Source organism: Micropterus salmoides, unplaced genomic scaffold (genome assembly GCF_014851395.1).
Source record: "Micropterus salmoides isolate LMB-PRFRI ecotype aquatic unplaced genomic scaffold, ASM1485139v1 Ms_hic_scaffold_16, whole genome shotgun sequence".
NCBI lineage: Eukaryota > Metazoa > Chordata > Actinopteri > Centrarchiformes > Centrarchidae > Micropterus > Micropterus salmoides.
This window is the reverse complement of record NW_024040707.1, coordinates 8,419,630-8,442,344: the sequence shown is the minus strand read 5'-3', so window position 1 is coordinate 8,442,344 and position 22,715 is coordinate 8,419,630. Positions and strand designations below refer to the sequence as shown.

The 22,715-nt window shown below is 45.1% G+C and overlaps 1 protein-coding gene across 1 annotated transcript in view; it reads left to right on the top strand.

The window, feature by feature from the left end:
- plxna2 (plexin A2) overlaps window positions 1-22,715 on the top strand; it is a 178,383-nt gene that overhangs the window by 119,124 nt on the left and 36,544 nt on the right. The window contains exons 13-17 of the mRNA XM_038722831.1: window positions 3,751-3,902; window positions 6,845-6,962; window positions 15,627-15,763; window positions 17,189-17,356; window positions 18,628-18,721. Of these exons, the coding sequence (XP_038578759.1) occupies window positions 3,751-3,902; window positions 6,845-6,962; window positions 15,627-15,763; window positions 17,189-17,356; window positions 18,628-18,721 (669 nt within the window). The remainder of the gene's footprint in view (window positions 1-3,750; window positions 3,903-6,844; window positions 6,963-15,626; window positions 15,764-17,188; window positions 17,357-18,627; window positions 18,722-22,715) is intronic.

The following is a 22,715-nucleotide window of genomic DNA, read 5'->3' as shown; positions in this document are numbered from 1 at the left end:
AGCTGATTTGTATACATACTAGCACATTAGTAGATGTGCCTACCACAAGATAGGCCTTTTGAATAATTAATGTTTCTATTAAGTGCCATGGTGCCTCCCACCATGGGCCATTAATATTGAAGAGTTGTAAGCCCCTGCTAACAGCAGAGGGAACGACATCAAATGAAGCTGGGAGTTGATAGGCATATGAAAGGCATCTCTTCAATAGGCTTTGGCCGTGGCTTCTTTATGAGTTTACAGTACAGCAAATAGGCTTCCCTGCCTCCCAGTGACAGTGAATATAAACATCTAGCTGTTGCCTTAGAGTAGGAAAAATACCTCTCTTTCTCCTTCTCACAGTTTTCCCAAGCTTTTTGTTGATATTTTGAACACTACATGGATGATGGGCCTGTCAGTCAGCATCTTAGTACATTGAACACTCCTCACTACTGTAATCCTGAGAGAGATGCTGTTCTATATGTGTCCCTTCATTAAAGCAGCTAATAGAAGAAAGAACAAACAATGTGCCACTGTAAAGTAAGTCTTGAGCCAGACTAGATACTGTAAATTGCACACATACCACACACATTTACAACTTGCTAACTGCTAAAGTGGCCTGTTCACACAAACACACAACATCAGTATACCCAATGAGGAAATCTTAGTCTTCCACAAATACACATCCTTATCCCATCATTTTGTCTCTTGTTTTCTCCCCTTTACACACTAAAAACTCCTTTTCATCACAACATGTATCTCTTGGCTGACTACAAGACATTTAAGACCCCATAAAGTATTTAGGATGTAGTTTGTTCGGGAACAAGTGATCAGTGGGGTTTTATCAAGCCCATTAAATACTACTCACAATTAAATGTGACATGCTCGAATTAGTCTGAGCAGAGTCCAAAGACAAAGAGATTTGCTGCAAGCTCCTAAATTGTATCAAGGGCTATTTAATTTCAAAAGCAAAATTTCCAGCGATGGCAAGAATAGAAATCCATCTACTGTCATGTAGTGTAATTCTGGGGGACATAAAAGGACATAAAATCCTGTTGTAATAAATGTCTATGTTAAAGGTTGATAATAAAGAATAAATGCTAAAAGTGCTGACATTGTGTATTTTAACTGTAGATGGGGTGAACATTTTTAGCTCTGAATTGTCTTGGAGAATGCCATTCAGCTCGGTCAGCTACCGTAATTACAGTGACATGCTAGGCTTGCATAGCCTGAAGGCAGCTGGGGCAGTGTAGTGCTCTGCTGTATGTATTGAGTTTAGCCTTGGCTGCATCAGCACAACTTTCCCCACCATTACTTCAGCTGAATAAGTCAACACTGCACTAACAGACATCCTCAGGCTGTTCACATTGACGGCCATTTCTCTCTGTCTCCATAGTTTTTCTATTATTACTCAAACTAGCAGGTAATCTTCCCAAAAGAGTTCCTTTCTTTTCTGGAAATTCCTTTATTGTGGATTAAAATTCACCTATTCTTAATGTATCTCAGCACTCTTTAGTCTTTCTGTGGTTATTGCCAATGCCTGAAGAATATATAAGGACACTGTGGTGGTAAGTGTCCAATACTCTGATCCCCTGAGCTGGAGAAATAGATTATGCTACAGAAAGTGCAGGAGTGGGAGCGGGGAGTGCGATGTGCAAGCTGACTGGCTGTTTGTTGGGAATTACCCTCTATTGACAGTGTGACAATACCAGGCGGGCAGCAGCACTGCTCCTAAAAGGATTACACACAGAGCGTGGCATGGCAGCACTGGGTGGGAACAGGGGGAGTAAGGGTGGCAGGGTGTGCATGCATGTCCAATGAGGCTTCCTCTTCCTCTTCCCTCTGAAAAGTCTTTATGTTAAGACAAACAAGCAAGCTGGTGCTTAGAGGAGAGAGGATGTGTCACCTAGCCTAAGGGAGACAAGATGATGAAAGACAGAAAGTAAAAGAAGGGAAAGAAATTCAAAGAAGAGGATGTTGGCTGTGAAATATAAAGATGCCGCCCCTCTAAAGATTCTACAGTACATGACTGCAGTGGGTACCCTCTGGTCTGCAAATTTCATTAAGATCTGGTTTACAGGCAATCAAACCACAGTCTCATGTGCAAGAAGGGTCCTTTATAGATTTTGTTCTTTTGTGGAAGAATTGCAGGCACAGAGACAAAGAGCAGAACCTCTCTCACACCTCACAGCCTGGAGACATCGGTGGCGTTTAAAGTCCTTGTGGTTTTTCTGTGATCCACTGATGAATCAAGGCCCTATCTGCCAATGGGGAGCTCAGTCAAATGGGTTTCATGCATGGATTAGACTGTGTTTGGTCCACTGTGGGTAAGGCTCCATTTCAGCCTCAAGGGTAGAAGGAGGATGTCATTCAAGCTTTTAGCATGCCCGTCTGTGATACAGGACTGCTGTCCTGTCACCATCCCAGCCTCACCTGTCATCCATCATGGCTGATAGGACTGAACAGAGTGGCATCCACATTGCCTCTGCTGCTCATCCCATTTTCTCTCCTCTCTAACTTCTCTCAATCCCCTTCTCTTTCCTCTGCTCTCTATTTTCACTCTCCCTCTCTCCCCTCCTCTCTGTCTTGTTCTCTCTCAGGCCCTTACATTGCTTATGTAACCATCACTAAGTCTACTCGAATAGCTGCTGCCATTGCCTGACATGGATATATTTAGCCATTATGTCCCCCCCCCCCCCCCAATGCCCAAGCAGTGCTAAAAGATTCATGTATTCGGACCCCTCAGGCGGTGCAGTGACACACTTACTTTACATCCAGAGCAATTAATGTCCACTGAATCTAGATTACAATGCCGGTGTCCCACAGGAAAGCCGCAATGCCCTAGTGGGTGTCAGGGGTAGGGAGAGGAGGGTGTACAGCACCACTTGAAGGGTTGCCATCACATGACGCTTTGCGGCTCAGCAAGTGGGCACAACTACCTGTTTTTTTCCCCTTCTGCTTGCATGGCCAGTAATAGCATATTGATTGTTTACATAGCACTTGCAGCTTCACACAGTAAAGTGACAGTCATCTCCTCCCCACTGCCCTCCTCTTTCTTACTCTCTTCTATCACCTTTTCTTCCCTGTCCACCAAACAGTATTGTCTTCTCTCTTGGTCTTTCTTTATCTCCTTTCTTCTCCTTTCTCCTCCTCCTCCTCTTCCCCTCTCTTGTTTAAAGGGCTGGATAATGGCCAGCTCAGAGCCTCAACAGGGTTCTGCAGCACAGAAGGCAGTGTGCCACCCTGTGCCAAGGTCATGCTGGGCAGCCATATTGTATTTCATGAGTAGGTGGTCTGCACTAAGCATTAATATGGACCCTTGTTAGATTTATCATCCATGGCAACAGCAGTAGATTATGAGCAGGTGCCTTTCCAGAATGTTAATAATCCATCTAATTTTTTTAAATTGAGAAGTTGCTTTTATTGGATTTATATAGGATAGTTTATAGGAAGGAGTTGTATAAAGTTTAAAAAAGAAAGAAGAAGTTTACAACCGTCTTTTTCATCACTGATTGTGCATGTATGAATGTGATGCCATAATCAGACAGGAAGAGCAAAAAAACTTGCTACTGTTTTGAATAGAGCATACTCTTGGCGCAATTACTCATAGCATGTTCTGACACGCTGTGGATGCAGGCGCAGGAGTGTTCTTAATTGCTTTTATAGCCACCTGGATCATAAGAGCCTATTTACCCTTCAGCATCCATGGAAGTCTGTGCTGATTTATGATTCCAGGAAGAGTAGAACATACTTTAATACTTTTATGTCCTGTAGGTGACTCCAGTGGCTGGACCTCCAGAGGGAGGCACACGGGTGACCATCCATGGCACGAACCTTGGTCTGGCCTTCTCGGACATGGTGGGCAATGTGGAGGTAGCAGGGGTGAGGTGTACCCCTGTACAAGATGGCTACATCATTGCTGAACAGTAAGTCACACAAACAAGACAAGCATTAGCATTATTAGTCAGAAATACTTTGAAGAAATTGATTCCATCAAGTTAACTCAAAGTAGTTCACAATGCAACATGAAACCTTTTTAATTGTTTTTAATTATCCCAATTTGTAAACAACACAATTTGCTTGCAAAATCTCCTGATAGCAAATGAAATACAGAGCTATGATAATAACCAGGCATTAAACCAGTTATTAACAGCATGTAAGTCAGTATGTAACAGCAAACAAACTATATTCAATATACAGTACGTGTATTGTGATCGAAAGCTGCTTTCCCCATCCTCTTAATGAAGACTGGAGCAAGTCCAGACAGTCTGGCCCTGACATTGCTGTTCTCCCCCTGCAGCACACTAGCCCAGTTCTCTCTCTGTTGCTCATCTAGTCAGCAACAATCCCATAACAGCTGTGTGTGTTTACTTGTGTTTACCTCCCTAATTGTCCCACGCTGTGCATACATCACGTTAAAGCCTGTCCCGTTCACCCTGAATTAATGAAATGTTGCCCATGCTTCACAATTTGCCTAGCTGCCCCTTGGCTAGACACAAAGATGTGTGTAGAGTAAAAAACCCAGTGCTTAATGGTTGTTTAACCTCCCCAGGTGATGTAGACCTCACAAGGGAAAGGCAAGGATGTACACATATACTGCTAAAATGCTTTACCCTAAATATATATTAACATATTTGGATAAGGATTATGTTGGATTGCCTTTGGGTATTGAGCTTTGTTGGTGGAGGAAATGCAATTCTTTATGAAAAAATCTTATCCTATAATAAGTTTTGCTATACAGCTAGCACAAAAAAATACTCATTATGCAGCCACTATATGTTAAATAATTACACCATGGAAAACCAATACATTATGAGGGGGGAAATATATGGATACTCTAAACTCATTATGTCTTTCAGTACCACAGACATCACATATCCCTATAGAAATATTTTGTGTATATATAAATATAAATAAAATAATAATCTTGAGAGTTTTTTAGTGATGACAAACTGACAAAAGTTAGAGAATAGTGTAAAGTTTTAAATGTATAGCACACTGAGGCACGGCTGACATACATACACAGGCTATCACAGTCATGGCTCTCAGAGGAGCCTTTAACCTTAATTCTTTCCTTGGCCTAGTTCTGCCCTCAGAAAGAGAACAGCTCAGCACTGCACTATTGCTGTAACTCATATACTTTCAGTCTTCAGTGCTGTTACAATACTTGTGTCACACACATATACTCACACATAAATGTGCTTTCACAATTGCTACTAACTTAGTGGTTATTTTGATAATTAAATCTGCGGTGTTTCCCACTTTTGGTGGCATTTGAAAAATACAACGACAACTTATGAATAGTGTGGATGACATACAGTATGTCTGTAGCTCCTAGCTCTTTACTGGGCAGTTGTAATTAAAATTCTCAATGTGCCACTTGGCTGTAGGGGACAATTTGTCAGCAGCGCACTGATCTGACAGCCCTTTAATCCAATTGAGGACAAGCTAGGGAATTCATTTATATGGCAAGTAAAAAAATAGACTGAGCAAAATTAAAAAACTAACCTATGACCTCTTTACTCTAACTTCGAAGGAGCTGGAGTCTTCATGAGAATGTTCTGAGCCAGACTTTTATTCAGAGCCTTTTGGGGACATATTGGCTCTAGATTCATTATATGCATGTCCTTATCTGACTGTTGCTTTTTGTTTCGAGTCTTAAATCAGTCACCAGGCTTCCTATGGTGGACTTGACTGGATCGGACAAAAAAGAAAAAAGCATACATATTTATGTGTCTTTTATGTTACTACTTCAGAGGAGTGTGTGAAAGCCATTCCTGCTTTGAAGAAAAAGTCTCAACTTTTGTGTTTTTCAGCATTCAGAAACTACATTTTTCTGAGGGATGATGCTACTCTTCAGCATTTTTGTACTGGCCAAATTGAGTCCTTATTAGTAAGAATTTTTACTTTTTACTTTAAAAGTAACCCTCAGGTTTTTACAGAAAGAACAGGTGTCTTGATGAGACCAAGAACATACAATTCAAAGTTCAATTTTGAAAAGCCAAACATATTTACATAAATATGCAGCTTCACAAAGGACCAGTACTGTAGGGCTTCAGGTGGGGAAACAAGTGAGTCTCTAGTGAGAAGAAAATATCAGTTCTGTCAGTGAGTAAATGCTCCTTTAGCCATTGTCTTCCATATAGTTCATCCAACAAGCTCCAAGGGTAATTTGTTATAATTCAGATGGTCAGCGCTGGAGAAATAATACGTCTGCTCTGCTTCATCTGCTCCACTCCAGCCTGCCCCTGCCATCCGCCTCGTCACATATTCTATCTCTCTTTCCACACCAAGATTGCTTCTTGCACTTTATTACTCCCTGGAACTACCGATCAATAGACGTCCTCGTTTTATTATGTCATTTGATCGAGTCACCTGCAGCGTTGGGTGACACCTGATCACATGGCATGATAAAGAAGTATTGATCCTGCTGCGTGATTTAGATTAGACGTACCGCACTGGCACAGCACCAGCACTGTCAGCTGCCTGGTTGTTGGTGGGATATTTACATCTCTCACATTGGGTGTGTTGGAGTGCCAAGGGAGGAGGAGCACTGGTCTCATTTAAAGACTGTCATCGAGGGGGTCCTGGTCGATGTCTGGATGTGTCCTGTAATGAAATGAGTGAGACAACAATAGAAGATTGCATTAAAAGTGGAAGATAAATCGATATCAAGTAGAGAAGTGTTTTGATTACTTTCTCCTAACTTTGCTCAAGCATTTAAACATATAGATAATTTCTGAGTCATTTTTAAGAAAGATTGAAATCTCTCCAGTCCAGATGAGATTTCACAAATAGCTGAGTCATTTTGCTTTTAATAAAACTCATTTTTATTATGTACAGTGATTTTACTTTGTGTCTTTGGCAGGATTGTATGTGAGATGGATCCAGCTTCTGCTGACAGTAGACCTGGTCCAGTCCAGCTGTGTGTTGGAGAGTGCAGACCAGAACTCAGGGCTGTCTCATCGCAACTCTACTCCTTTGTGGTAATGCCTGCAAAATATGTGTGCTGTACTCAGTATGAGAAAAAAGAGCTACATTAAAGTGATGCAAAATAGTTAATTAATCAGAATCAGAAATACTTTATTGATCCCCGAGGGGAAATTCTTTTGCACACTTGTCAAAGGTAGATAGATAAAGAGTATACATAGTATAGTATAATATATAGTAAAATATAAAGACAAATATAAAGGTGTGTGGGTATGTACAATATTTACATTATTAAGAATTATTATGGTGAACCAAAAAGGACTAGTGAATAAATAGCAGCGGAGAATATTGCACAGTAATTATTAAACAGGTAATATTGGACAGAAAATAGATAATGAGGTCTAGTTTAATAACTGTGTCAGATACTTAAAGGGAGGAGTTATAAAGTTTGATGGCCACAGCCAGGAATGACTTCCTGTGATGCTCTGTGGTGCATTTTGGGGGAATGAGTTTTGCACTGAAAGTGCTCCTGTGTTTGAGCAGCAAGTCATGGAGCGGGTGGGAGACATTGTCCAAGATGACATGTGGTTTGTACAAGATCCTACTCTCTGACACCACCGACAAAGAGTCCGGCTCCACCCCCACAACGTCACTGGCCTTGCGGATCAGTTGGTTGAGTCTGTTAGCATCCGCTACCCTCAACCTGCTGCCCCAGCATGCAACAGCAAACAGGATAGCACTGTACACAGCTCTGTAGTCAGCCTCATCACTCTTGCTGATACATCCAACCACAGCATCAGTCAGAAAACTTCTGGAGGTGACAGGACTCTGTGTGGTAGTTGAAGTCTGTGGTGTAGATGGTGAAGAGGAAGGGAGAGATGACCGTCCCCTGCGGGGCCCCGGTGTTGCTGACCACGATGTCTGACACACAGTGTTGCAGGCCACATACTGTGGTCTGTCAGTCAGGTAGTCAACAATCCAGGACACGAGGGGGGCATCCACCTGCATCGCTGTGAGCTTCTCACCCAGCAGGGCCGGCCGGATGGTGTTGAATGCACTGGAGAAGTCAAAAAACATGACCCTCACAGTGCTCGCTGGCTTGTCCAGGTGGGCGTAGATGCAGTTGAGCAGGAAGATGATGGCATCCTCAACTCCCAGTCGGGGCTGGTAGGCGAACTGGAGTGGGTCCAGAAAAGGGCTGACCATGGGCCGCAGCTGATCCAGAACCAGTCTCTCCAGGGTCTTCATGATGTGGGAGGTCAGTGCCACAGGTCTGTAGTCCTTGGAGTCACTGGAACGTGGCGTCTTTGGCACAGGAACGAGGCAAGATGTCTTCCACAGCACAGGGACCCTATGGAGACTCAGGCTCAGGTTGAAGACGTGGTGAAGGACTCCACATAGCTGGGGGGCACAGGCTTTGAGCACACCGGGACGGACACCGTCAGAGTCTGCAGCCTTGTTGGAGTGGAGTCTCCTCAGCTGTCTTCTCACCTGGTCAGCAGTGAGGCACACAGAGGTTACAGGTGGGGGAGGAGGAGAGGAGGAGTTGTCAGGCTGATGAGAGCTGTTAACCTGAGAGCCAGAGGAGGGGGGGTTGGTGTCTCACAGGAGGGTGGGGGGGGGAGTAGTGGGGTTGGAGGTGTTTGAGGTGTTCTATTTCGTATAGGCTTCACCCTCTAAGGCTATTGCTATTGGGTTTACCCCTTCCGCTCGCCTGCGCGGCACTGAGGATTTTAGTCTACACCCACTCACAGCGTGGGCCTCTCCTACGTCCGCACCTTGTATATATACACAACGGTGAGACCCAGCCTTCGGCTTCCGTTTTTCTTCCGCACTGAGCTGTCTAAAGAGCAGAAGATTTGTCTAAGAGCAGAAGATTGTCTAAAGAGCAAAGACTTTCCAGCCAAAAAACAAGAAGAACGATGTCTTCCAGCAAGCCGGCCAGAACGCGGCGAGTCGCCGCAGCGTCTGCCACACGGGCTACATCGTGCTGGGTGATTTCCGTCCCCGCTGCGAGGACCCCATGTGCCCATGTTGCTCCACTTTAGCTGTGGCTAATGACATCTTGCAACCAGTTTCATTGCTGCTGGCTGACCCTCGCCGGTCAGAGCGGACCACTGGTAAGCTATGGGTCGAAAAAGAGCTGTGTGAAATCTTGTTGCTCCTTTTGTGGAAGTTGTTGAACAAATGCTTGTTTTTCTGACGAAGAAATCGGCCGGGCAGTGTTTGATGCTGTTGACATTATGCACGTTCCCCCGGCATTGCCCAGCTGCGAGCTCGTGCATAATCACGGCATCAACAGCAAGGTCCTTCTGTGCGTCCAGGGGCTCCCCCTTGGTTCACAGAAGCCAGGCTGTGTCAAATGAGCTGTGACAGGATACACTACACACAACCCTGCGTGTAGTGTTATCCTATCGCTGGTCCACACATTACGCACAAACGGCGCCCCCTTTGCTTGCTGCAAAGCTGCACATCCTCTCTCCCCTTGCCCCCCTCCCTGACATGGTCAGGTGGCTGGCCTGAGCCCACATGTATGCCTCCCCCGCCCTCTTCCCTTGCCGGGCGAGCGGCGTGGCCCTCCCCCCTCGTCGGGGGAGCAGCATGGTTACAGGCTCACGGGTGTGGCTGCCCCACCTCATGCCCCGTCGACTGTGTCTGCCTCTGCTTCCCTCCCCCCAACGGGGATGCGGTACAGCAGGGGACCCGCGAGGGCGACTACACTACCTCGTGTGGTCCCTTCCGCCACACATGGGAGGACACCCAAAGAGAAAAGAGGGGGGACGCCTGGGGGGGGGGGGGTGGAGCGAGTACTGGCTCGCACATGCCCGCCACGCAGGGAGGTGCTCCCTCCTGCATGTGCTGGCGCCCGTGACCCTCCCTTCCCCGCCAGGTGCTAAGCTCTCCTGTTCGGTGGAACACGGAGGTTGCTGCCTGCCAGGCCCCCCCACGGCCAGCATCCCCGCCCTTTGAGGGGTCCCCTCCCCCATGGGTCATGGCTGGGCACCCCCCCGAACCGTGACAGCGGCAAGGGCAGCAGAGTGGCTTCCCTTCAGGGCCACCAGGGCGCCTCATCAGCAGGTCCGACCACTTTCAGAGACACTACTCGGAGTGGCTCATTTCCTGATCGATGCACAGATGGATGAACAGCCTGATCCGCTGGGATCACAGGCTGCAGTTCGCCTGTCGGCGGCTCACGTGGTGGTTCCCCTGGGCCTTCTCCACATGAGGAGGTTGCAGCGGTGGTTCATCCGCCTGCGTGTCGACCCGGTGAGACAGGGACGGCACTACGTCTCCATTCCCCTGTCTATAGCCCCGGATCTGGCCTACTGGCGGGACCCCCTCTCTCTCTCTCGGTCGGGGTTCCCCTGGGCGGGGTCACGTCCCACATCTTCACAGACGCCTCCCTGATGGGCTGGGGCAGGACCTGGTGTGCTGTCTGTGGCAGGGCCGCAGGCCTCTCCACCTAAACGTGCTGGAGCTTCTCACGGTGTGGAGGGTGATCCAACACTTCTCCCCTCTGCTAAGGGACCAGCACGTGCTGGTCCGCGCCGACAACAGGGCCGCGGCTGCCTACATAAACCGCCAGGGTAGGGTGCGCTCGGCGCAGCTACTGGGTCTGGGCAGGCGGCTGCTCCTGTGGGCACGCACTCACCTGCTCTCCATCAGAGCAGAATACATCCCTGCCGTGCTGAACAGAGGGGTGGACATCATGTTGAGGGGAGGACCTCGCCCAGACGAGTGGCGTCTCCATCCCGATCTGGTGGCCCCGCTAAGTTCACCCTTTGGTTTTCACTGAGCCCGCGGGACGGCCCCCCGCTGGGAGTGGACGCCTTCACTCACCCCCTTTGGCCTCCCTGGCTGCTGTATGCCTTCCCGCCGGTGCGGCTGATCCCGCACCTCGTGGATCGCCTGCAGTTTTCATATTTGGCGGTGATTCTGGTGGCCCCGGAGCGCACCAGCGTGTCCTTGATTCCCTGTCTCCAGCGGCTGCTGGCGGGGCAGCCGTGGAGCCGCTGACGGGGACGCGCTCTCTCAGGCGGGGACGCGCTCTCTCAGGCAGGGGGTACGATCAGGAGTTACCCACTCCTCGACCAGCCTCTCTGGGTCTGGGCGCTGAGAAGTAACGCCTGGAGGGCTTAGATCTCTCCCGTGAGGTGGTTCGCACCATCCAAGAGTCGAGAAGGGCCTCCACTCAGTCCTCTTACTCCTCTAAATGGTCGGCTTTCTAGCGCTGGGTCTGGACCAGGGGACGGATTCGGTCGCCTGTCCGCTGCCGGCGGTGCTTTTGTTCCTCCAGCTGCTCATGGACAGGGGGCTGGCGTTCAGTACGGTTAAAACCTACACTGCCGCCATTTCATCCTGTCACGAGGGCTTCGGGGACAGGACTGTGCTCTCCCACCCCCTGGTGAAGCGCTTCCTTAGAGGGGTGCAAAGGCGCAGGCCGGTGACGCGGCATGTTGCCCCACAGTGGGATTTGGTGCTGGTTTCACGCGCGTTAACCCAAACCCCATTTGAGCCTTTGGAGACGGCGGACCCGAGATTCCTTTTGGCTAAGGTCGCCTTGCTCCTGGCTCTGACATCAGCCAAGAGGGTCAGCGATCTGGCTGCCCTCTCTGTGGCTCCAGGATTCAGGGCGACGGCAGCTTGGTTATACTGCGCCCTAACCCGACGTTCATGCCTAAAGGCATTACGAGCTCCTTTCGGTCGCGGGTCACCCTCTCTGGATTTTAACGCGATAACGTTAATAAACACAACTTGCCATTACTACAGCTGTATGAACCCAAAGTAAACATTTTGCTCTGATTAAATAGCAATGAACGGATCAAACGTATGCTGAAATAACTACAATATGATGCAGTTTTGTTAAACATATGAATTCATGCTTTGTCAGGTCTGTCAGCAAGACAGCAGGAGAACAACTTCTAAAATGTTTGTTTTTTGAATGGAGTTCGGATCGATCAGGGCTATGCTATGCTAACTTGGTAAGTACGACGATAGCTGGACTAAAGTTACATACACATGTTTTCTTAACTCACCAGGTAGTTCAACCTCCTCACTTTCTTTTCTCCCAGAAATGTCCAGTTTTGTCCGGTTTTTATATAAATATGAAGTAGTGCCAAACGACGCTAACAACACTGGAACCGGATGTGCACAGAATCTAGCTGCTGAGAAGCTCGAGTGAAGATAAATCAACGTTGTAATCCTATAAACTAAAGTAAAAAGCTTATTTAATAAAAGCAGTTTACTCCGAGCTCCTCCCTCAAGCAAACGGCGTAGTTGCGAGTAAAGTCCAGTCCGACCACGGGTGTTTATTTGTCCGAAAGCTCCTCTAGCCCAAGTTTAGCAGCTCTCAGCCGGCCAGCAGATTTTCAATCCCCCGCTCTGCCTGGCCCTCTCCACACAACGCTCTGAAGCTGTCAGTGACGTACGGACAATCTCAACGTTGATAGGCTATCGCGACTCAGCATCATGCGAATTTCTTCGCGTTGCCTTCGCTTCGCCTTCGCATCGCCCGACAGGAAATTGCAGCTCTACGCGTCTTTGCATTGACTTTGTATGTAAACTCACCGCCCCGAACGCTCGCTTCGCTTTTGGTCTGAAAGCACCATTAGAGGTGAGACAGCAGCTGAGTTAGTGGGGGGATGGGCGGGAGCCATTGAGTCAAATCTGTTAAAGAACAGTTTAAGTTGGTTGGCCCTGTCCAAGCTGCCTTCAACTCCTCTTCTGCCAGTTGGTCTGAAGCCAGTGATGTTCCTCATGCCACTCCAGACCTCCCTCATGTTGTTCTGCTGGAGTTTACGCTCCAGCTTCCTCCTGTACTTCTCCTTAGCTTCCCTGATCTTTTCCTTCAGGTCCCCTCTGAATGGCCCTCACCTCCTCCCTATTACCATATCTGAAAGCCCTCCTCTTAGCATTCAGGATGTCCTTGATGTCCCTTGTTACCCACGGTTTGTTGTTTGGGTAACAATGGGCAGTCTTTGCTGGTTCAGTGCAGTCCACACAGAAGTTGATGTAATCTGAGATACACTCAGTAAGCCCATCTATGTCCTCTCCATGTGGCTCACAGAGTGCATCCCAGTCTGTCACCTCAAAACATCCTTGAAGTGTCTCATAGGCCTCCTCCGACCATCTCCTCACCGCCCTTGTGGTCGCAGGCTGCCTTTTCACCAGAGGCACATAGCAGGGAATTGATGTGAACCAGGTTGTGGTCTGACCTGCCCAGTGGGGGGAGGGGGGAAGAGCTGTATGCATCCTTAACGTTAACATACAGCAGTTCCAGGGTCCTCTCCTCTCTAGTATGGCAGCTCACATACTGGGTGAAGTTAGTAAGTGTGGGGGTCATGGTGACGTGTTTGAAGTCACCCGAGATCACTATGAGGGCACTTGTGTGTTGAGTCTGGAGTTCAGCAGGTGTGGATGACGTTACACGCCGACGTCAGGTTGGCAGAGGGCGGAATGTAAACAACTACAGCGATGGCATGTGAAATTTGCCGTGGCAGATATAATGGCCGGAGTCCCACAGCAAGCAGTTCAGTGTCCGGGCTACAGATACTCTGTTTCACCGTAATGTGACCGGGATTACACCGTCTGTTGTTAACATTGTTAACTAGAACAGCAAGCCCCCCGCCGCTCTCGGTGCAGTCTCTGTCGGCCTGAAAAGTTTGAAAGCCGTCGATGGAGACGTGGTCAGGAATATCCGAGTGTAGCCTAGTCTCCGTGAAGCACATTAAACTACACTCCCGGAACTCCCTCTGACTCCAGGCTAACGCTGTTAGCTCGTTCATCTTATTAGCCAGTGACCTCACATTGCCCATGATGAGAGAGGGGAGACACGGCTTAAATCTCCTTCTCCTAAGTCTCTGTTGTCTGGACCCCTCTCTCTTTCCATGCCATTTCGTTCCTCCTCTGCAACCTCTGTGTGTCCTCTTCCAGATCTCGGTGGGGATGTCTGTGGGCCTGGGCACCCCAGTCAGCTTCATCGCGATCAGCTGGTCCTGGGTGTAAACAAAGCGGCCATGAAGTTGCTGCGCAACGGTGCCGTGGCTTGCCAAAACTCTCTCAACTTGCATGATTAGAGAGAGTCTAGTTTAAATTACGTATAGACCAAAAATCACACACATGAGATATAAAAAAGAAAGTCCACGAACGACGGAGCAACTGCAACAGGCTGCATGCACTCAAAAGGGATGTTAATCATTTATATGCCACACAGGCAAGTTGCTGTGCCTTTTGATAGTGTTATCAAGCAGCTCTGGGTATTCTTGCCTGTTAATTTGGAAATAACATTCTTCCATTAACAGCACAAGGTTTTCATTAATGATCTCTGCATCTCTCTGGTTGTAGATGCTGTTTGCTTTTATTGAGATGAAGTTAAATTAATATAGCCTTGTGTACTATTCTATTTTGAAAATCCATGTATTCTTTACAACCCACTATCTAAGCTGCATTAAGTAAAGCATTGCTTAAAAGAAGAATAACAGATTGGAAGATTTCTTTGAGGTATTTGTGTTTTATATAATTAAGAGCTCTGGCAGTGTTTTAGGTATTGTTAAAATAATGTGAGCAATAGTTCGGGAATAATAGATCAAATATGGTTAGGGAGGGTCATAAGAGAGAGGGAGAGAAAGAAAGAAATAACTAATAACTAAATTAACGGACACACTTGCTGAAATGGAAAGCATCACTCCACAAAACATTATCTACTCCCCATTCTCACACGTTCACGCACACATTTCCCTGTCTCTGTCATTTGCTGTCTGCCCAGCCTGCAGCTAACAGATAGTCTACTTTTCTATTTGCGCTCTCTCACACCTTCACCATTAGCGCTCCCTTAACAATTAACAGCAGCCACTAATTACTACTGTTGTTTTCAGAGTACCTGCTTTAGCCTGTATCCTGGAAGTCACACTTAGCTGAGTTTTGTCAGTGTGATGCTCTTGGCTCTGTAGTAAATCCTTGGCTACTTTTTCCCACCAGTGTTACAGCTGCTATTCTGGGAAGCAATGAAATTCCTCAAAGAATACTTCTCAGAGCATCCAATTGGCACCACTTGCAATTCCCTTGTATTGCAGGCCACCTTAAAAAAAAGAATACACCATCACAGCAGAAGCGTTCTGCAATTCTCCCAACAAGACATACTCCCTGTGTGACCGTCTTTTTTTAGCCAGCAATACTTGAGCACTTGGCAAAGGGGCAGCGTAAATGCAGAATGCATTGTGTGTGCTTGTCTGTGTACATGTTTGTGCCTGTGTATCTGTGTGCTGCTCGATGTGTCTTTCTCTCTATGATGAGCTGTCTGTTTGGATATTTCTCCATCTGTCTGTGTGATGGTGGGCTAGCTGCCTGCAGCTGTAAACACTAGTTATTTTCAGACTGTCTTTAAAAAGCTTCACTCAGACACAACCCAGCAATGCACGACACACAGGAGGCGGATCTCTCAGGGACTCTGAGAGCTCCTGGTTTTAACCTCTTTTCTCCCACCAGCACTTCACTCCACTGCCATAGGCCTGGTAATATGAATAACTGTAATTTGCTGGGGATCTGTGATAGTACATGAAGGTTTCAAGAGGTACCACAGAGATGCTGCTGTTTTTACCTTAGAAAATAGCATCTTTTAGTCTGTCTCCTTGTTTGTCCTTTCTTTTGCTCCTTCCCTCTCTTCCTTTAACTTGTTCTCACAGTCTCTCTCAACTCTTTCTCTCCATCTCTCTGGTTTGTAGACTCCCACAGTCACAGGTCTGTCTCCTAGCAGAGGTCCAGAGTCTGGGGGAACAAAAGTAACCATAATGGGAGAAAACCTTGGCGCCGGCAGCAGTGTCAATGTTCAGTTTGGAAACCAGACATGCGAGTTCTTTGGGTGAGACTTTCCTCCTGCATCCATTTATACCATAAACATGCTATTGGTAGCCTATAAAGTTGAATTTGCTAAAATTGAAATACACAAATTTGAATTTCACAGTTTACAGGTTCAACTTTGCATTATAATGTGGATTTTAGGAAGTTAAATTTATCCACTCACTGTCAGTGTTGACAATTGTCACCTACTGTGATTAAGAAAAAATATTCAAACTAAAACAGAAAAAGCTACAGGAGCATTTATAGACCATTTGTCTTTGTATTTGTTTTCTGTCGTGCTTGCACTTGTTATCTATGAGTGTTTTTTTTTGGATTTGCATTTTCATCTGAAAAACCGACATGTGTCTTTACTGCAATATATACATATAGTATTCCATTTTTTTGAGTCTCAGTGTTTCTTTAACTTTTTTGAGCAGCTACATACATCACTGTCAGAAAATGTTAGATATATGGCATGCTGTGAGCAAATGAAGAAAGACAAAAAATAAGAGCTCTTGTTCCCAAGATGATGCGGATTATTCCTATTAAATAAGCTGCTATATTTCATGGCTTTGTTGTATTTTTTTCACTTGATATTACTGAGAAATCCCCCAGGGGAAAGCCTCTCTCTCTCCCTCTGTCAGAAACTTATGTAAATCTTAATAAGGTTTTGATGACCTACTGCATCAAATTCTGCAATAATAGCTTCCAGAAAACCTGGTGCTCCTATAGATCTGTCTTCTTTTTCATCCACCCACTTCTTAGTGTGCCTTTCTATAAATTTGTTCATCCGTTCTCACTCCCCTGTTTTTTTAATGCTCTTGTCTCTCACCGTCTCCTTCCATCTCAATTCACCCATCCCTACTTCCCTTTCTTAGTTGCTCCCACACACCTTCCTTCTACTTTCTGACTTTCTAGACTTCTATGTGCATTGGGCCATTTGCACGTCTGTGTATTGGTGGCTGGATCATAGAGATCTCAAGTATGCGAAATGTTTTCTTGTTTAAGGGTTTGTATTACAAATTCCTCCCATGCAGTAATTAGTGCTATTTATTTTTTACCTTGGAATGGAAGGTTTGTGGCATTTTCTAATGTGTACATAATATTTCCTGTTGTTGTAGGTGGTGATTTTTAAATAGAAACCCTATGTTCAGAATATACAGTAAAATAATTAAATCTGCATAAAGGGTATCTTTAGTTTGCAGATTATTTCTGCACTCATATGTAGCTTTTCATACAGACATCTATTCCTATTAGGTGAGATGTTCATTTTCAGACTCGGTTCATTTTGTTCAGATGGGGTAAGACGGCTTAACAAGGGCGTGGCATTTTGGTAATTTTACTAACAAAGGGGATGGAAGCCCCCCTCATACCCCCTCAATTCTCCTTCTGCCTATTGCTCTGTTTAATACAGATTTAAATGATTCCTATCATGCTTCACTTGTAGACGAACCATGACGGAGATAGTGTGCTACTCTGCCCCCTCCCCGTCTGGGGTCAGCACAGTGCAGATCAGCGTGAGCGTGGACCACGCCCAAATCAGGGAGAGCCTCATCTTTGAGTACATAGAAGATCCCACTGTCCAACGGATTGAACCAGACTGGAGCATTGCAAGGTAAAGTCATAACATTTGTATTACAGGATGCGTATTACACCATATACACTCCACGGACTGTACATGTGAGATGTTATTTTATCCACATCCACACCAACCAATCATGTGTTTCTGTCACCTAGTCTAAGGATTTCATGCAGCCCACCAGCCCAGACCAGTGGCAATAAGCAGATACGAGTCAATATTGCACTTTCAATTACTGTTTGGTTCTCTTCCAATTAGTCTGGATCTGATAGAAGTGCCACAGCTCCCAGATTGGAGAGGATGGGCACTGTTAATACTGAGATTCTCCTATCGAATTCAGTGTTGATCCATCTGTTGAGCGTCTTTGGCAGATAGATACACATACACCATACACTACTAATTAAAAGAAAGAGAGGGATGAAGATGAAATAGAGGCTTTGCAGAACAATGTGCTATCAGAGGTGTGAGTCCACAGCAGATGGCTTGGGCTTAGAGACAGAGTGAAGGGGACATTGCAGCAGAAGTGTGATGGCACGGAGTGAAAAGAGGGGGGAAATGAAGAGAGTTAGGGATAGGGAAGGACATCATATTGGTCATCTTTCTTTGCTTTTGTTTGCTTTTTCCATTCTTATGTATGTAAGAGGGGATAGATAGATACATAGATAGATAGATAGATAGATAGATAGATAGAGTTCAAGGTCAACTCGCTGTCCACAGTGTTTCAGTGAACTCAGAGCCCAATTTGCAACAACTTATTATTGCAACAACTCCTATCTGGCATCTTTATTCAGCACTCCACATTGATGGACCTAACAATAAAAACAACAACTCAAACAGCTTCAGGGAGAGCCACGCATCCGGAAGTTTCCCCCCTGCTTTGTTTTTGTGTGCTTTGTTTGTGCTGATTATGAAGCCCAGGACCACCACTGCATACTCATATGCTTGAGCTGCCATGGATTTTCAAACCCAGATCCCAAATCCATTTGATTGTAGCCAGCGAAGTCAGTTTAAAAGCATTTCTAATCATCCTCCACTCCAATGGCTATTATCTCCCAATAGAAAATGGGGATAAAATCTGGTTTGATATGCTCATTTTCAACTGATAGTGAATATTCTGAAGAGGTACATCAGCGTTAAAAAGTTGAGTCTAAAATTTACTTTGATTTGAAAATGTACTCCCCCATCTATTACTTTCTTCCTTTCCTGACTCTTGAATATTAAAAAGATTAGACAAAGAAAGGAGAAGGCATTTGACAAACATGATTATTTAAATCTGTGAAATAAATTGCATCTATTTTTTCCCTCAGTGGCCACACCCCCCTGATGGTGACAGGGACCAATCTGGATGTGGTTCAGGAGCCCAGGATACGAGTCAAATACGCTGGTCGAGAGTCTGTCAACGTAAGAACCACTATATAGTCTTAACCATATAGCTAGTACAGTATGTACTCCCTGAATACATGTAATTCATACACATGAAAATATACGCTAACTTGGTCTTGCTTGACTCACCAAATACTGTTATACAAGCACGCTAAGTGATGTTTAGCTTGGGTAAAAAGTACTATCTCTCCTAACAGACCCTCCAGCTTTCTACGCTTCCCTAACTTACGCTTGAACCAAATCGTCTCAAGCACTCCAGCAAACATCTGAAATATGCAGCTGGCAGTGAGAGTGGTCTGCATGCAGTATTTAATTAAGAGTTTACCCTAACTTTTCTTGAGGCTGAATCTCAGCTCCACATCCCAGCCACCACCTGCTAAGTCTGTTGTGTTTTACTGTCACTACTAGTCATCCTGAACATTTTCACTTGTTTGAAGAAAAGGAAGGTTTTTAAACTATATACAGACACTTTGCTGCAATAGAGCTGGCTGGGGGGACAGTAGAGTTTGAGAGAAGGGGTGTGGGTGGGTCAGCAGGGGAATGTTGGAGGTGTGCATCAGGGGCAAGGCGACTCCTAATGGGTTTCTATGGAAGATTAACTGTGGTCAGAAGTCTTTAGTCAGCATAAAGAGCCCTTGTATAATCAAAGTCTTGGCTGAGGAAAATCGTTACAAATTACATTTGAGCCCCTGTCCTAGGGCTCCTTGTTTAATTAAGAGGATGGGATTTCCTCTCCATGGTCTGGGGAAAGGTAGGGAGGGCAGATGAGTGGACTAAAGGGGAGTACGAAGGATCGAGAGTGAGAGGGGTTGGGAAGGAGAACAGGCAAAAAAATGGAGCTATATGCCCAGTGCTGTTCTCTGTTCACACACACAGTACTAACACAATGCAAAAACATGCCCTAATCAGTGTTTGAAGTAGAAAAAACACAAGTGCTCCCCTTTATCACATGTTGGCGTGTGTAACGGCCGGTATCAGCAAATGATTAAGTATTATATTCTAATTCTGGTAAATTATTTCATATTTTACCATTTTAATTGTACTTCATTCTCCACCTTATTTTAGTGTTTTGGTGTTTACTCACTACTTGAATCTGCTCGCCTTGCTTTTCCCTTCAGTTCTCTTTTCCCCACACTCACGCACACACCTACACCTCTGGTCTGTTACTGCAAACACTCTTTGTGTTTCTCTCTCCATGTATGTGTCTGCTCTGCTGAATTTCTCCATCAGCAGTATGTTTTCTAAAGTCTCCAAAAAGACACAGAACTTGTCTTTTGGATTTTTCCACCAGTGATTCCATTTTCACAGTAGCAGGTGCACTGCATGTGGAAACGATCTAAACCAACATGGTACCAAATGACATCAGCAGTGGTGTGTTCATTGTACACTGTTGCTTTACCTGGCAAACCTTGACTGAGAGACAAATAACCATTGTCCTATTTTAAAATTATGAGCACCGATGAGAAGTGCCATCACACCAACAGACCAAGAGATGTGCTGCCCAGCTAGCACATCAACTTAAAGCTATTAAGGCTCTGCTACCAGTAGATCTACCGGTATCGGTAGATTGTGCGAAGTGCCGGTGTGCCAGAAAAAGTCATGGTACGCCAAAGTGTAAAATGTAGAAGTGCCAGTACTGCCTACCGGTGAGTACCAGCCCACTTCAAGCACGGTTAATAATACAAGACAAGAATCAGTGCAGACATAAGAGACAAGGTGGAGCTTTCAGACAGATAAGAGGGATTGTAACAAAGCCACTTGAAAGCATGTGGCACATCTTTAGTCATTTAAAATGTGCAGTTCTTCCCCAATTGCTTATGCCTTTGGAAGGAAGTATCTCATAAATACTGGTTGGTGAAAGTAGCTTATATGTGACGGCTGTTGTTATCAGCATCTAAATACTCTGCTTTTAATAGAGTATAGTGCCTTTAATAAAGTTTTTTATCGTAAATTTGACTTTATACTAAGATAATTTTAGTTTGTTCTCACAAATGTATGACTTTTTTTCTCGTAATTTTTAACTTCACTCTCTGAAATTCTATGTTTCTTCTCTAAATATTACCCTCCACCCCCCACCCCATTACCTACAATGGCCCATTATATAAAATTATATTAAGTATTATATGACTACCGGTATAATATATATTTAGTAATACAAAATAAAACTAAGATTTGAGAAAAGTAAAAATAAACTAAAGATAAAATAAATAAAATAAAGATTTTCTTAATTCTAACATCATGAGATGGTAATCACCACTTACATTTATCTAATCACCGATCCCATGTGGGGCCCGTGACCTCCAACTGTGAACCATTGCTTTAATTTATGGTAAGGGCGACATGAAAAATTCCCGCTGCACATACGCACTCATTTCCTTGCTACGTACAAGTACCATAGAAAACTGAGAAACACATGTTGGCACATACTGTAAACGGCCTCAGATTACAACCTTGTATACTATACTGTATATAGCAATGTACATTTCACGTCTCATTTATAGAATGCCAGGACAAGTTAGGACACATGCATGCATGCATGCACAAAAACATCCTTAGTGCCATGTCTCACTTGTAGACTTATACACAGATTTGTCCCAACATGCCTTCTCCCCCTTCTGCAATTGCAACTTCCCATCCCTGACATTAGTAGTCTAAAATTGGCCTTAAGTGTCTGACTTGCTTAGTGAATGTTCCTTTACTAAAAATCATAACTCTGCCCTGGGCTTTTTGTGCTAAAATGTTTCCTCACGTAAGGACACAGTTTCCCTAAAAGACCTTTGTGAGTTATGAAACCCTGGTAATTACAAGTAAAAGACAGATCTTTGCTGTTTTATGTTTAAAGAAGAAAAAAGAAAAAACACTTGATGAGATACTCCTGGAAATGTGGCGAAATGGGATTTGGCTCATGTGTGGGTGCTGTTCTGTCTGATTTGTCAGAAACTGAGGCTTTGAAAGAGAGTTGTTCATCTTACCCTGCCTCACATCTTCCAACTCCCCACCTAGAGCTTTGCAAAAGAAGCCTTTGTCACTGTCTTGGCCCCACAGCCAGAGAGAATGAATTTCTATTAAATGCTATGGTTACAATTACCCATCCTTCATTCCCCCAACCCCCCACCCCTTTTCCCTTTTTTCATTGGAGGAAGGAAAACAGCAGAGCAGCCTATAGCAATAAAAGTTGCTGTCTGTCAGCCAGCCTTCAAATTATCACCTTTCTCCCACTAAATTGCTTCTCATCTCTTCATCCCTTGTGTCACCTGTACAGATTCACAAAGAAACTGGGAGAGAAAAAAAGGACAATTTTCTTTGTGAAATGCTCTGTATCTGTCACCGGATTCACAACTGAAACATTTATCATAATCTTGATTAAAGCTAAAAGGGTTATTTTCTAGCTCTAGAACATTTCCCTGCCCCAGAATGATTTCATCTACCATATTTGTGACACTTAAGATGCCTGGACTGAGTGTCAGGCTTGGCACATCAGGTGCATCTGCAGCTGCTACTAATCATAGGATGTGTTCAGCATGGGTGTGTCAGACTCCTATCATGTCTAGGCCAATCAGGCTGATTGGTCTGATATACTGAGCCCTAGAGGCGCCAAGAAATGACATTCAGAACTTGCAGTTTACATTTTCAGAATGATTTTGTATTCTGTATTGTATGTATGTGTCTTACAATGCCATGCATCTCTATCAACAATATCAGCATTGCGAGTGGTTCATGACTCTGCATGGCATCTTGAGTGTCCACAGTCTAGAGGGCTTCCACTGTTTCCTCTTTGACTTTCTCTGTTGCATAGCTTTGATGTTGACTTTAAAAGAAGAAAAGCCACTTGTTAATGCATGAAGCTGTGCTTACAGAGGATGTCTGAAATTAGTCACACCCTCATCACAAGACCAGCAAATGATTTTTCAGTTCCAGCGTGGCATGCATCTTAGAGGAAAATAAAACTACTGGCTCTGGCTTTGCAGTAGCTTTAATACGGTTGGACGGATCAGAGCTGAAGTTAGAACTA